At 50.9% G+C, this 14,173-nt stretch overlaps 1 protein-coding gene across 1 annotated transcript in view; it reads left to right on the forward strand.

Moving 5' to 3' along the window:
• Window positions 1–7,991, forward strand: part of WBP1L (WW domain binding protein 1 like) — a gene marked incomplete at both ends in the record, with an annotated part of 76,786 nt that extends 68,795 nt beyond the window's left edge. Inside the window, 2 exons of the mRNA XM_080694969.1 lie at window positions 5,243–5,404; window positions 7,252–7,991. Coding sequence (XP_080551095.1) covers window positions 5,243–5,404; window positions 7,252–7,991 — 902 coding nt within the window. The remainder of the gene's footprint in view (window positions 1–5,242; window positions 5,405–7,251) is intronic.
• Window positions 7,992–14,173: the final 6,182 nt, after the last annotated feature.

Raw genomic sequence — 14,173 nt, forward strand, 5'->3', positions numbered from 1 at the left:
CTGGAGGTTGAGGTGGGAAGATCAATTGAGCTCATGAATTCTATCTAGGCCATCTGGGCAACATACTGAGACCCCATCTCAAAAATAAATAAGCCGGGCGTGGTGGCGCACGCTTGTAATCCCAGCATTTGGGAGGCTGAGACCAGAGGGTCGTGGTTCGAGGGCAGCCTCAGCTACTTAGGCCCTCTGCAACTCAGTGAGACCCTGTTTCAAAATAAAGAATAAAAAATTGGGCAGGGGGTGTAGCTCAGAGGTCAAATGCCCCTGGGTTTCATCCCCAGATCTGAAAAATAAATAAATAATAAATAAATAAGGCAGAGTAACCCAGAAGAGCAAGGACTATGAGATGCTGCTGCGTGTTAGGTGATGCAAGGCAGGGGTTAGCCCAGAATCTTCTTAGAGAGGGGCTCTGAGCTTCTATGTGCTCCTCTCGGCCAGCCCAGCAGGGGAAGGCAGCAGCCAGCTCTCCCCCAAGGCTCCCTTCCGCCTCCCCACCCTTCCCCAGGTTCCTCTGACTGTGTGCACACCGAGAAGCAACGCACCAAGCGGATTCCAGCAGTGGCTCTGGGAAGAGCCAAGAGGTCCACTTGCAGCTTCTCTTTACGTCTTCCTCTTAGGAAGGGAGTTTTCCTGCTGCTGAGGCTACAGTAGGGGGGAACATGACCGTTAGTTGTCCTTTGTTCATTCTCTTGAAGGTTTGGCCAGACCTCAGCATCTGCCGCAGGCGGTCAGACGCGGCGGGGTGGGGGTGCCACTTACCAAGGCTAGGAGGCCACGGCACCACCCCGCTCCATTTGTGGGGGGCAGCTTCGAGGGCAAAGAGGACCTGTCAGGCACCACACTCCCTGCCATTTGGGATCTTGTGGAGTATTACGTATATAAAAGAGGGAAGATGGGGTGTTTATTCACTTGCAGGTGTTTAGGAGAAACAAGTTAACATTTTTTAAAAAATGTTAACTTGATTTTAGCTCATTCTGACAAAAGATACACATGGAAATACTTGTAAAATTGTAGCTAGGTATAGTGGCTCGGGTTTATAATCCCAGTACTCATAGGAGGATTGCAAGTTTGTGGCCAGCCTCAGCTACTTAGTGAGGCGCTCCACAACTTAATGAGGCCCTGTTTCAAAATAAAGAATAAAAAAAGGTCAGGGGTGTAGGTTGGAGGTAAAAATGTCCCTGGGTTCAATCCCCAGCACCACACATACACACACGCAAACAAATTTATAATTACATAGCAGGTGATTAAAAATGTATGTATCATGTATAGAGGAAAATTTTGAGTTTTTGAGGACTAGAAAGCAAACAGGAATACAATCTACTCTGATATCAGCTCACTTTAAAATGATTCCTTAGCGCCAGATGCCGTGTCGTGCAGCTGTAATCCCAGTACTTGGGAGACTGAGTCAGGAGGATCTCACCCAGGTTTGAGGCCAGCCTCAGCAACTTAGCAAGATCCTGTCTCAAAATAAAAAGTAAAATAGGACCGGAGGGCATAGCTCAGAGGTAGGATACCCCTGAGTTTTCCTTTTTTTCTTCTTTTTTTGGTACTGGGGATTGAGCTCCCAGGCATTCTACCTCAAAGCTACACCCCAACCCTTCTTTTCTTTCATTTACTTATTCATTCATTGATGCTGAGAATTGAACCCAGAGGCATTCTACTTCCGACACATTCATTCATTCATTCATTCATTCATTCATTTATTTAGCGGTACTGGAGATGGAACCCAGGGGCATTCTACATCTGAGTGACACCCCAGCCCTATTTTTAATTTTTTATTTGGAAACAGGGTCTCACTGAGTTGCAAAGGGCTTCACTAAGTAGCTGAGGCTGGTTTCGAACCTGTGCGATCCTCCTGTCTCAGCCTCCCAAGCGCTGGGATTATAAGCGCGCCCCACCACACCCAGCCTCCCTTTTTATTTTTGAAATAGAGTCTTGTTAAGTTCCTGAGGGTTCTCTGGCCTTAAACCTACAATCCTCTTTCCTCCCTTTTTATTTTTGAAATAGAGTCTTGCTAAGTTCCTGAGGATTCTCTGGCCTTAAACCTACAATCCTCTTTGTCTCAGCCTCCCAAATATTGGAATTGCCACACCCAGCTTAAATTATTTATTTTTATTTTTAATTAATTGCTTTTTATTTATTTTTTATTTCTTGCGGACCTGGGGATGGAACCCAGGGGCATTCTATCTCTGAGCTATACCCGCAGCCCTATTTTTTATTCTTTATTTTGAAACCGGGTCTCACTTGAGTTACAAAGGGCCTCACTAAGTAGCTGAGGCCGTCCTCGAACCGCAATCCTCCAGTCTCAGCCTCCCAAATGCTGGGATTATAAGCGTGCGCCACCATGCCCGGCACTAAATTTTTTATTTTGAGAAAAGGTCTTGCTAGGTTACTAATGGTCTTGCTAAGGTGCTGAGGCTTTCCTCGAGCCCACAATCCTCCTATCTCCACCTCCCAACGATTGGGATTACAGGTATGTGCTACCATGCCCAGCTAATCTAAAAGATTTTTATATAAAAAATAATATTCTAGCCAGGCGTGGTGGTGCACACTTGTAATCCCAGCATTCAGGAGGCTGAGACCAGAGGATGTGGTTCTTGGACAGCCTCAACTACTTAGGTCCTTTGGAACTCAGTGAGCCCCTGTTTAAAAATAAAGAATAAAAAATAGGGCAGGGGGTGTAGCTCGGGGGTTGAATGTCCCTGGGTTTCATCACCAGACCCGCAGGAAAAAAAAAAGAAGAAGAATATTCTACCAGGCATGGTGGTGCACACTTATAAGCCCAGTACTTGGGGAGCTGAGACAGGAGGATTGCAAGATCAAGGAGAGCCTCAGAAATAGTGAAACTCACATCTCATTAACCTAGTGAGACCCTGTTTTTAAAGAAAAAAAAAAGAGCTGGAGGCATAGCTAGGAGGTAGAATGCCTCTGGGTTTAATCCCTAGTACCATATATTAAAAAACAAATTCTACATATCTTTTTTTTTTTTTTTTACTGGTCTGAGGATGGAACCCAGGGTCATTTGACCTCTAAGCTACACCCCCTGCCCTATTTTTTATTCTTTATTTTGAAACAGGGTCTCACTAAGTTGCAGAGGGCCTCACTAAGTAGCTGAGGCTGTCCACGAACAGCGATCCTCCGGTCTCAGCCTCCCGAATGCTGGGATTACAAGCGTGCGCCACCACACCCACTTCTGTGTTTCATTTTAAAATTATTCATATGATCTCATTGTACGACTACATTTCCAGAGAAGCTGAAAGACCTATCTCAAATTTATCAATTTAAAAGTAAAGCCAGTAAAATTAAATTATTCACAGATAATTTTAAAATCTAAGCCAGGTGTGGTAGCACACACTTGTAATTTCATTATTTGGGAGGCTGAGACAGGATTGCAGGTTTGTGGACAGCCTCAGCTACTTAGGCCCTCCACAACTTAGTGAGACCCTGTTTCAAAATAAAGAATAAAAATTAGGACTGAGGGTGTAGCTCGGAGATAGAATGCTCCTGGGTTCAATCCCCAGTACTGCCCCCCCAAAAAAATTAAATTGTTCCTAGTTTCACAATTTGAAAGAAGAAAATAACTGAGAGGGAAATTCAGAATTCTTATAATCTTACCACTTAAAAGATGCCATTAAGGCTGGGTATGGTGGCGCAAGCTTGTAATCCCTGCGCTTGGGAGGCAGAGATAGGAGGATCGCACAGGTTCAAAGCCAGCCTCACTGGCTTAAGAGACCCTGTTTCCAAATAAAAATATAAAGTAGGTCTGGGAGTGTAGCCCAGAGGTAGAAGGGCTTCCAGGAACCCCAGTACCAGAAAAAAAAAAAAAAGATGCCATTATGTTTATGTTTTTCTTTTTAATCTTTAATCTTTTTCCTTACACACATGCGGGTATGTGTATTTGTTAAGCAAAATTATTGATTAGCTTAAAAATATTTAAAAGCCTTTTCTGCCTATATCTGAAAATTGGGAGGGGTTCTCATATTGGGGTTTGCTAAGACATCCTCCCTGGAGTAGGGAAGGAGGGGAGTGTGCTAGTGGCCCTGAGTCTAATACAAGTGTGAGCATAGGCCGAGGAAAGGAGAGGCCTGGCCGTGGGGGTGGAATTGTACTGGATTACGGAGAACACAGGAAGTCATTTACACTCTGTAGGGAAGAGAGGACCTGCAGCAGTAGAATTCTTCCAGCAGTGATTCTTGTGTTACAAAGACATCATGGTAGCCGGGCGTGGTGGCGCATGCCTGTAATCCCCACGCTTGGGAGGCAGAGACAGGAGGATTGCGCAGGTTCGAAGCCAGCCGCGTGCGCTGGCTTAGGAGACCCTGTTTCCAAATAAAAATGTAAAAATAGGTCTGGGAGTGTAGCCTGGAGGTAGAAGGGCTTCCAGGAACCCCAGTATCACCAAAAAAAAAAAAAAAAAAAAAAAGACATCATGGTAGAGAAAGCCCCTGACTCTGTGTGTGTGTGTGTGTGTGTGTTGAGAGAGAGAGAGAGAGACAGACAGACAGACAGACAGACAGGAGGATCACAGATTCAGTGCCATCCTCAGCTATTTAATGAGACCCTCCCAAGTTAGACCCTTTTTCAAAATAAAGAATTTTAAAAAATCGGGTTAGGGTTCTAGTTCAAAGGTAGAATGCCCCTGGGTTCAATCCCCAGTACTGCACAAAAAGAAAAAAAGAATAAACTGGGGCTAGAGGTATAGCTCAGAGGTAGAATGCCCACTGAGTTTCATCCCCAGTACCAGCAAAAAAAATAAAATAATTCCTTTATCAGAAGCACCTTCAAAGCCCCTTGTAATTAATTGCTAACCTTCTGAGTTGAGGTGAGAAGGTGAGATATAGGTACCAGGAAAATCTGAACATTTTCTCTAAGATCTCTTAAGAGAGAAAAAGGATGCTGTCCTACAAGGTTCAGCATATTTTATGCCCACAAAATCTAGAATCAGGACCAGTTGGTGGTGCCAGAGAAATGCCCTGGTACTCCGCCCTGCCCCAGGTCCCTGGAGACACCTGGAGTGCAGGGCCTGCTGCGCCGCCATCGTCTCACATTCCTTCCATCCTGCGTCTCCTGAATCTTTTGCTCTGGTACCAACATTTATGGGCACTCGGCTTAGACATCTGGCCGCAGGATGAGGGTGACAGTTCGGCTTCCACCACGCGGGCCCCGTCGGGGAGCTCCTGCTTGAGAGCGGCGCCCCGCTGGTCCTCACCGTGTGCGCTGTGTCTCCCCCTCTGGCCCCCAGGGTTCTGGCTGGTGTGGACCATCATCATCATCCTCAGCTGCTGCTGCGTCTGCCACCACCGCCGAGCCAAGCACCGCCTGCAGGCCCAGCAGCGGCAGCACGAGATCAACCTAATCGCCTACCGGGAAGCCCACAACTACTCAGCGCTGCCATTTTACTTCAGTAAGTGCACACAGAGCCGGGGCCCTGGGTGTGGGGCCGCGCGCCCTTGCCCTGCATAGAGCAGGGCCTCACAGGTACAGGGACGGGGCTCCTTTAGCCAGAGGAGCAGACACTCCAGGTGCAGTTCCCTGAAGCCACAGGTCCTCTCCAGAGCTCCCAGTGCCTGACCAGGCCTCTGCTTCTGTCTCCCCGCCCGCCTGCCTGCCTGCAGTGAGATGGGATGTACACGTGATTTGAAACGTGGCGCTCAGTAGCCTGAATCACTCCCATTTTGCTTGCTGCCGTGCGTTGTGCCCAGTAGAGGCTACCCTGAGAGAGTTGGCATTAGAGCTTAATGAGAAACTCACTGAAGAGCGGTCCCGGGACTTCCCTGGGGCTCCTTACGTGTGACCTCTCGAAGGGTCCATGGAGGCCCATCTGGGCAGCGTGTCCCAAACCATTCCGCAGTGTGTTCTACAAAATTAAAGGGGTCACAAAGCGATTGGTTTCCACAGCTAGAAAAGTTAGTTACTTAGCAGTGCCGGACATACAGTGAGTGCCCAGTAAATGCCAGCAGTTAGCTGTGCGTGGTGGTGCACACCTCCCAGGACTTGGGAGACTGACACAGGAGGATTGCAAGTGCGAAGCCAGCCTCAGCAGTTCAGCAAGGCTCTCAGCAACCTAAGGAGACCCTGTTTCCAAATGAAAAATAAAATCGGGCTGGGGGTGTAGCTTGGAGGTAGAATATCTCTGAGTTCAATCCTCAGTACCACAAAAATGAATAAGTGAATGAACGAATGAGGCTAGCAGTTACTGTTATAACTAGATCATCTGTACCTGAAGGTAACTCACAGGCGTGGTCACGCATGCTTGTAATCCCAGCATTTGGGAGGCTGAGACAGGAGGATCGTGGTTCGCAGCCAGCCTCAGCTACTTAATGAGGCCCTTTGCAAATCAGTGAGACCCTGTTTCAAAATAAAGAATAAAAAATAGAGCTGAGGGTGTAGCTCGTAGGTAAAATGCCACTGGGTTCCATCCCCAGTACCGGGGGGGGGGGGGGAGGTAACTCACAGCTAGGTGTGATGGCACACACTTATAATCCCAGGGCTTGAGAAGCTGGGACAGGATCACAGGTTTACGGCCAGCCTCAGCTACTTAGCAAAGCTCTCAGCAATTTAGTGAGACCCTGTTTAAAAATAAAGAATAAAATAGAGCTGGGGGTGTAGCTCAGAGGTAGAATGCCCCTAGGTTCAATGCTCAGAACAATAATAAAAAAAAGATGACTTGCCTGGCATGTTTTCGATGAGCTTTAGAGCAGAGGCCCCTCGCCCTTTGCTGGTAGCCCCGCTCATGATCTGAGTCAAGGTGGAGCCTCATCTGTCTTTGCAGAGCACTGCCAGTCACCAGTGTCTGAGAGAGACAACAGGTTTCTGTCCTCCCACAAAAGACCCTGCGTCCATGGTAGATCTGGAAGAAATCAAAGAGCGGAAAGAAGCAGTAGTCAGGAAATCTTACATTAAAGGCCTGACCCTGAGGCCCAAGGACAGATGGAGCACACATTCTGAGCAAGTGTGAGACCTGCGTGCCTGTGAAGCTAGTCCCTGCCAGGCAGAAGTTAGTTCTTGGCCGCCCGCCGCGTGGCCGGCCCTTCGCAGGAGTCCGAGCTTGTGAGGCAGTATCAGGGGCTCTCAGATGCCAGGAAGTGAGATTAGGTCACGCCCACACTGTTCCCAGCCCTCTCCCCACCTACAACCAGGAGCCAGAGCCGCCCGGGGAAGGGACGGTACTCACGTTCGGTGTGAGCTTTGTGGTCTGTCCAAGGACGATGGCTAGTGCAGTAATGTCTCCTCCCTACCTCCCCATTTTAGGGTTTTTGCCAAACTATTTACTACCTCCTTATGAGGAAGTGGTGAACCGACCTCCAACTCCTCCCCCACCATACAGTGCCTTCCAGCTACAGCAGCAGCAGCTGCCTCCTCAGGGTGGCCCTGCAGGTGGCAGCCCCTCGGGCGCTGATCCCTCCAGGGGCTCCCAGGGGGTGCAGAGCAGCCCCTTGACTGGGCCCAGCAGAAGCAGCACAAGACCCCCAAGCATCGCCGACCCCGAGCCCTCTGACCTGCTCGCCGACAGAACCTCCAGCAAAGCCCTTGGAATGGAGCCCAGTGGCTCAGTGGCCGGCCTGGGGGAGCTGGACCCCGGGGCCTTCCTGGACAAGGATTCAGAATGTAAGGAGGAGCTGCTGAAGGATTCCGGCCCCGAGCTCGGCAGCGTACTCCCAGACAGCAAAGACAAGACCCCTGGCCGCCATCGCCGCTTCACGGGGGACTCGGGCATCGAGGTGTGTGTGTGCAACCGGGGCCACCATGACGACGACCTCAAAGAGTTCAGCGCACTCATCGACGATGCTCTGGATGGGCCCCTGGACTTCTGTGACAGCTGCCACGTGCGGCCTCCTGGTGACGAGGAGGAAGGGCTCTGCCAGCCCCCCGAGGAGCAGGCCCTTGAGCCTGGGCACGCCCACCTGCCAAGGCCACCTGCGTGCCTGCTGCTCAACACCATCAACGAACAGGACTCGCCCAGTTCCCAGAGCGGCAGCGCTCCCAGCTAGAGCAGGCCTACCTGCACCGCGGACTCGGCCAGGCAGCCAGGCGGGGAGGCCCCGAGAAGCATGAAGGGACTTTCCGAGGAGTGGCCCAGCCACTTTGGGCTGGTTGGTTGTTTTTCTTTTTTCTTCTCTCCTGTGTTTTTCGACATCTCCAGACATGGTTTGGGGTGTAGATGCCTCTCCCCCACAAAAGCACAGTGTTGTGGAGGGCTGAGGAGTCGTTTCCACGACTCAGCCTCATTTTCCCCCAACCCCGTGCCGCCTTTAAAGTCATATCCCACCTACCTGCGTGGTCAGTGGGAAGGGTTTTGCAAGCTCCAGGGGGCTGCGACTGCCCTGAGATGGTTCTCGGTGATGGAATGGATTCATGCTCTGGTTTTAGTCTTAAGAGAACTCTGTGGTGTCTCAGCCCAGGAGAGGCAGCCCATGTTGGCCCTGAATGAAGAGGGAAGCACAGAGGCCCGGGGATGGTGGCCTGTGGCTGCCAGTGTCCGCAGAGCGGGGCTGGGGCTCATCCTGACAGAGGGAGAGCTGATGGACCGGCCGGTAGAGGATCGGTGAGCTCTCTACTCCCGGGGGAGATCAGGGCACCCATGCAGCCTTGAGGGGCTCCTTGGCCACAGCCTGGGTCAGGTGTGGAAGACGATGCTGCCTTCTCTTTGTTTTTTTTTTTGTTTGTTTGTTTGTTTTTGTGGTTTTTTTTTTTGGTTTGTTTGTTTGTTTAAAAACAACAAAAGCCAGCTAGAAACAAGAACTTTACCAGTGGGCTTGCAAGAATTCTCTTCTGGACAAGGGAATTTCATGGCTCTTTCCTGGTTCAGCCTTTGAGAGCCTGGCTACAGTTGAGCCAGAAGCAGGTCTTTTGTGTGTGGTAAGCTTAGGGAGTAGCCCAAGCAGGAGGCCCTAAGCGTGGGGTTGGAGAGAGGTGACCAGTGTCCCCGTCCATCCCAAGGACACTGTCTGCAGGACTTGGTGTCTCCCTGTCCTCATGAACAGACGGTGAGGAAGCTGTGGGTCCTGAGAAAGGCACCCCCAGAGCCTGGTTCTCACACAGTATTTTCTCTTTGATTCTTCTCTTGTTGTTATTGTTGTTGTTGTTGTCTGTGTTTTAAACTGACCACTTGGAAGAAAATCCTTGGTTATCTGTGGTTCTCATGCCCTGTCCCTGCCCCTAGCCCCCTGGGGCGGGGGACTCACATTTCTGTAGCCTATGTAAAGAGTCTCCATGGCCCAGGTGGGAGGGTGAGGTGGCCTCGAGAAGAGCCCGGGGTCCTTATTACTGTCATTTGGTTTCGGATAACCAGTTGAGCTTCGATAGGAAAACCCTGAACAGAGAAGCAATCAGTAGAAACTAACATTCCCCACCCAGCCCTGTTCACATGAAGAAGAGTGTGATTCTTCCCCACTCTTGAATGATGATATCCAAACTAGATATTAATGTTACAATAAAAAGGAAAAAACAAAACAGATATATATGTACACATACACAGTCAAATCCATAGCTGTGAGATGAACAAATGTTGAATTCCACAAAACCAAAATCCACGTCGAACAAAGTTAATTGTGTACATGATGACTTTTTGTATGATGATGACGCGTGTGTGTGCATGTGCGTGTGTGTGTGTGTGTGTGTGTGTGCGCGCGCGCGTGTGCGCCCCAACCTCTGTGTTCCTGTGAAGATACTTTGAATGGCAGCCATCCTGCTCACATCATCCTCTCGCTTGGAGCAAATATGGCCCTCTCAAGGTAGTTTATTTCACGCATTAACTGTTTACCGAACGCACGTCCGACTTCTCGGGTGTATTCGGCAGTACTGTTGCAGGCAGCCGCCTGTGTTGCCTGACAGGCTGCTCGAGGTAGAGGTTTCCCTCTGCTCATCACTGCAATTTGCACATTGCTCCGTGGACACTCAGAAGCCTGCGTTCTGTTCCCGGCGAATGGAAACGTAATCTGAACCCATCTGCCTCCCACCGCTGCTCCTTGGCCTCCGTATCAGCCCCAGGAAGCTACCCACAACCACTTGGGACGGGAGGCCACAGTGGAATTTCAGACCAAAGCTTGGCCGGCTCTTGAGTGACAAGCTTGGACTCACCGTGGTCCGGAGTCAGCAGGAGGCGTTGGCAGGCACCACGTGCCCAGCACTCTCCCGCCCCTGCCAGGTGCGGGCGGGCTGGTGTGCGGCCGGCGCAAGAGGGCAGCAGCCCTCGGAGACCTTTCTTTCCATCGCCTTTTTTAGAATCACAACTCCCTGAAGTGCTCCAAGGAGAACAAGTTTAACCAAAATGAATCCTTCTCCAGCTAATTGATCAAATGAATGGATCCTGACCCTCTTAAAAGTTTCTTTCCCCAGGCAGAGTGGGGAGCCGGGCTGAGCGGTAACTGTGGGCTTCACTGCAGCATCCTACCCTGAAGGCCTGAGAAGATGAGTCACCTCCGCCCCTGCTGCTGGGGCAGCGCGCTCCACGAGGGAATGGCCGGAACGAGAAGGAAGGGGCCGGTGGAGGGTTGGTGCTACAGTCGGCAGATTTGCAATGCTACCACATTCCTGTGTGAGGCACGTCACCATTTGTCAGTTATTGTGAATATGTGTATTTTAAGCAATAAGATTCAGCTGGTCAGACTTTTCTGGGCAGTCTCAGTGACGCATCTCCTGTGCTGTGATTGTTCTGAAGACGGAGTGGCTCTAACCACTGTGAGAAGCCCAAATAAACACCAGTCCCCCAAACCCTACTGCACTTTTTTCTTGAAGCACTTGATTCCCTTTTCCTCTTTCTCAGACCCAAGGGGGTCACACCTCAAGATCCCAGAGCGCAGGCATTTTCCCCTTTGTGCAGGCTGCCCGCCCAGGGCAGGCTGAGTGCTGCTGCCGGTTCTGGGGTTTCTTGAGGAATTCTCCCAAACTCAGTCTCTCTGATGTCTCTGGAATGCTTTGTGAAGCCCCACAATCAGGTTTAAACCAGACCCAAGGAAGCTGAAACGAATTTTGTCAAATACCCTGTAGCTGAAACAAAAGCGTGGAGGCACAATTATATTCCCTCCATTTGGGAGGCTGAAAGGAGGATCCAGTTGGAGGACAGCCTCAGCTACTACTTAGTGAGGCCCTTTGCAACTCAGTGAGACCCTGTTTCAAAATAAATAATAAAAAAAATAGGACTGGGGGTATAGCTCAAAGAAAGCCCCTGGGTTCCATCCCCAGTACCGCAAAAAAAAAAAAAAAAAAGCCAGGCGTGGCGGCTTTTTTTTTTTGTTAACTTGGGAGGCTGAGACAGGAGGATCGCTGGACAGCCTCATCAGCTTAGCAAGACTTGTTTTAAAATGAAAAAGCCAGGCATGGTGGTACATGCTTGTTATTCTAGTAACTTGGGAGGCTGAGACAGAAGGAGCACAGGTTTGTGGGCAGCCTCAGCAATTTGTGAGGCCCTCTACAACTTAGTGAGACCCTGTTTCAAAAATAAAGTAGGGCTGAGAGTCTTAGGTAGTATTCCCCTTGGTTCAATCCCTAGTACAAAAAAAAAAAAAAAATGAGCTGAGGGTAGCCCGGCGTGGTGGTGCACGCATGTATTCCCAGCATTCAGGAGGCTGAGACCAGAGGATCGCAGTTCACAGACAGCCTCAGCTACTTAGTGAGACCCTTTGCAACTCAGTGAGTCCCTGTTTCAAAATAAAGAATCAAAAGTAGGGCAGGGGGTATAGCTCAAAGGTAGAATGCCTCTGGGTTCCATCCTCGGTACTGCCAAAAAAAAAAAGGGCTGAGGGTATAGATGAGAGATGGAATGTCCCTGGGTTCAGTCCCCAGTACAAAACAACAAGGCACCAGGCAAGCACTCAGGTCTTGTCAATGTGACAGAAATGTGAACCCTGAGCGCCCAGCCTCACATACAGCAGTGTAACATACAGAATATGTGTCCAGTTGCCCGCTTTGCACCCAGCATTGTATTGGAGGCTAAGGAAATGCAAAATAAATACGTGTGACAAGGCCCCGCCCCCCAGAACACCCCTGTATGAGAGCTCATAACTACGTGAAGTGGGTGGGGCGAAGTGGGTGGGGTGAGGCGAGTGGGGCAGGCTCAGAGGCAGCAGCGGCCGTGGGGAGTGGGCCCCGTCTCGGATGCCACGCAGGAGCCCCAGGACTGAGCTTAGGTAGGGGAGCCCCGTTGTGCCAGCATCCGGCACTGCCAGCCAGTGTGAGACCGCCTTCGTTCATTCCACCCTCTGCTGAAGACCCTCTTGGAACCTTGGACGGTGTTAGCCCCTGAATGAGAACTGGCGAGGCGGCCGCTGGCTCAGTCGGGGAAGGAGCTGCCCTGCAGGTGCACGAAGCAGGATGGCGCACGGGCTAGCAGCCCCCAGAGGGTCTGCTTCCCAGGGCGTGCTCACTGTGGGCTGGAGTGCTGGGTGCCGGCCGTGTCCTGCCCTCTAGCCCTCGGCCAGCCCCATGGTGTTTGAGGGAACAGGGTTAGGCAGGTAGATCCTACCTGTGTCTTGACTCAGCCCCACCAGAGAACACGCCTGGCTCCCCAGCAACTGTTGCTGAGGTTGCTGCCTTCTCCCTTCTAAACGCATGGCTTCCTCCAGGCAACAGTAGTGGAGCCATATCAGTACCTGGAGACAGTTCTGTTCAAAAAGCACGGGAAGCAGTGTGGTGGTTCACACTGTAATCAGTACTCGGGAGGCTGGGACAGGAGGACGCAGGTTCTCAGCCAGCCTCAGAAACATTGGCCCTCCACTACTTGTGAGACCCTGTTTTCATTTTTTTATTATTTATTTATTTGTTTGGTTGATTTTGGTGATACTGGGGGTGGAACCCAGGGGCTTTCTACCTCCGGACTTTACTCCCAGACCTATTTTTGTATTTTATTTGGAAACAGGGTCTCACTAAGTTGCTGAGAGCCTTACTAAGTAGCCGAGGCTGGCTTCGAACTTGTGTGATCCTCCTGTCTCAGCCTCCCAAACTCAGGGATTACAAGCTGTGCCACCACACCCGGCTATTCTTTGTTTTTGAAACAAGGTTTTACTAAGTTGCAGAGGGCCTCACTAAGTAGCCGAGGCTGACCTTGAACCTGCAATCCTCCCATCTCAGCCTCCAAAAGTACTGGGATTACAAGTGTGTGCCACCCTGCCCTGGGATTACAAGTGTGTGCCACCCTGCCCGTTCTACTTATCCAGTTTTCGGTTTTCATCCAGGGGGTAAAAACCAGGGTTTAACTCAGGAGGAGGGGAAGTCCTCTCCTCCCCTACCCTGGGCCTCCTGGCTGGCTGTGGGCTCAGCCTGCTGGGGGCTACAGGGCTGTGGATTTGGGGGTATTTGGGTTTCAGGTTCCAGCCTCATGGAGGAGCTGAACCTTTAGGGAGCACTTACCACCCTGCTAAGTAGGCACTGGTGCAAACACCTGGTCTCTGTTTAGAAGGTAGAACAGTGGTCCAAAGGAAGTCACATCAGCAGTGTTGGTACCAGTCCTAACACTGTGCACAGGACACTGGATGAGAATTTAGCCTCACAGGGGGTTAGAGGTACTTTCCTGGAGGAGGTAACTGCACTTGCCAGGTGAAGAGAGGTTCACAGGGAGCGGGAGGCAGATTGAGGGCTCCCTCGTGCCAGGCGCTGGAAAGCACAGGAGCGTGGGAGGCCTGAAACAGGACCACATGGTCTTGCCAAAGTGGCACGTTCTTCCACCTCGCAGGACGAAGCTGGAGAGGTAAGCAGGCAATACGCTCACTTCCTCGGACTTTGTCACGTTATTTATTGACTGTTTCCATAATGCTGAGACTTTTCTAAGTAGCTCAGTAGCTACATGTTGTAATTTTAGCCTCAAAATATCTCTCGGAGGCACAGACCAACCTTACTGCTATTCCCGCTGCTCATGGGATTGAGGCGTTCGGGAGTAAACACACCAGCCCAAGAGCGCGCAGCTAGTACACGGTGACGAGGGATCGGAAGCCAGGACTGTTGGCCCCAGAGGTCAGAGAGCGAAGAGCTGGGCGCTCATGAGAAGAATTTGCCACTCTTTTTCAAAGGCGAGAGGGAACCGGAGAGAGGCATATTGAGCAGGGGGCACGTGGGGAAAGAAGGCAATGCCATTTCCTCAGGGGCTGTCTTGTCTCCTCTCCCCGCCTCCCTGCACCCCGCACGCCCAGCCAGGGCCCATCCAGAGCCCCCCCGGGCTGCAGTGGCCTCGCCTGGGAGG

The sequence above is a fragment of the Muscardinus avellanarius genome (assembly GCF_963383645.1).
Source record: "Muscardinus avellanarius genome assembly, chromosome: 4".
In the NCBI taxonomy this organism is placed as follows: Eukaryota; Metazoa; Chordata; class Mammalia; order Rodentia; family Gliridae; genus Muscardinus; species Muscardinus avellanarius.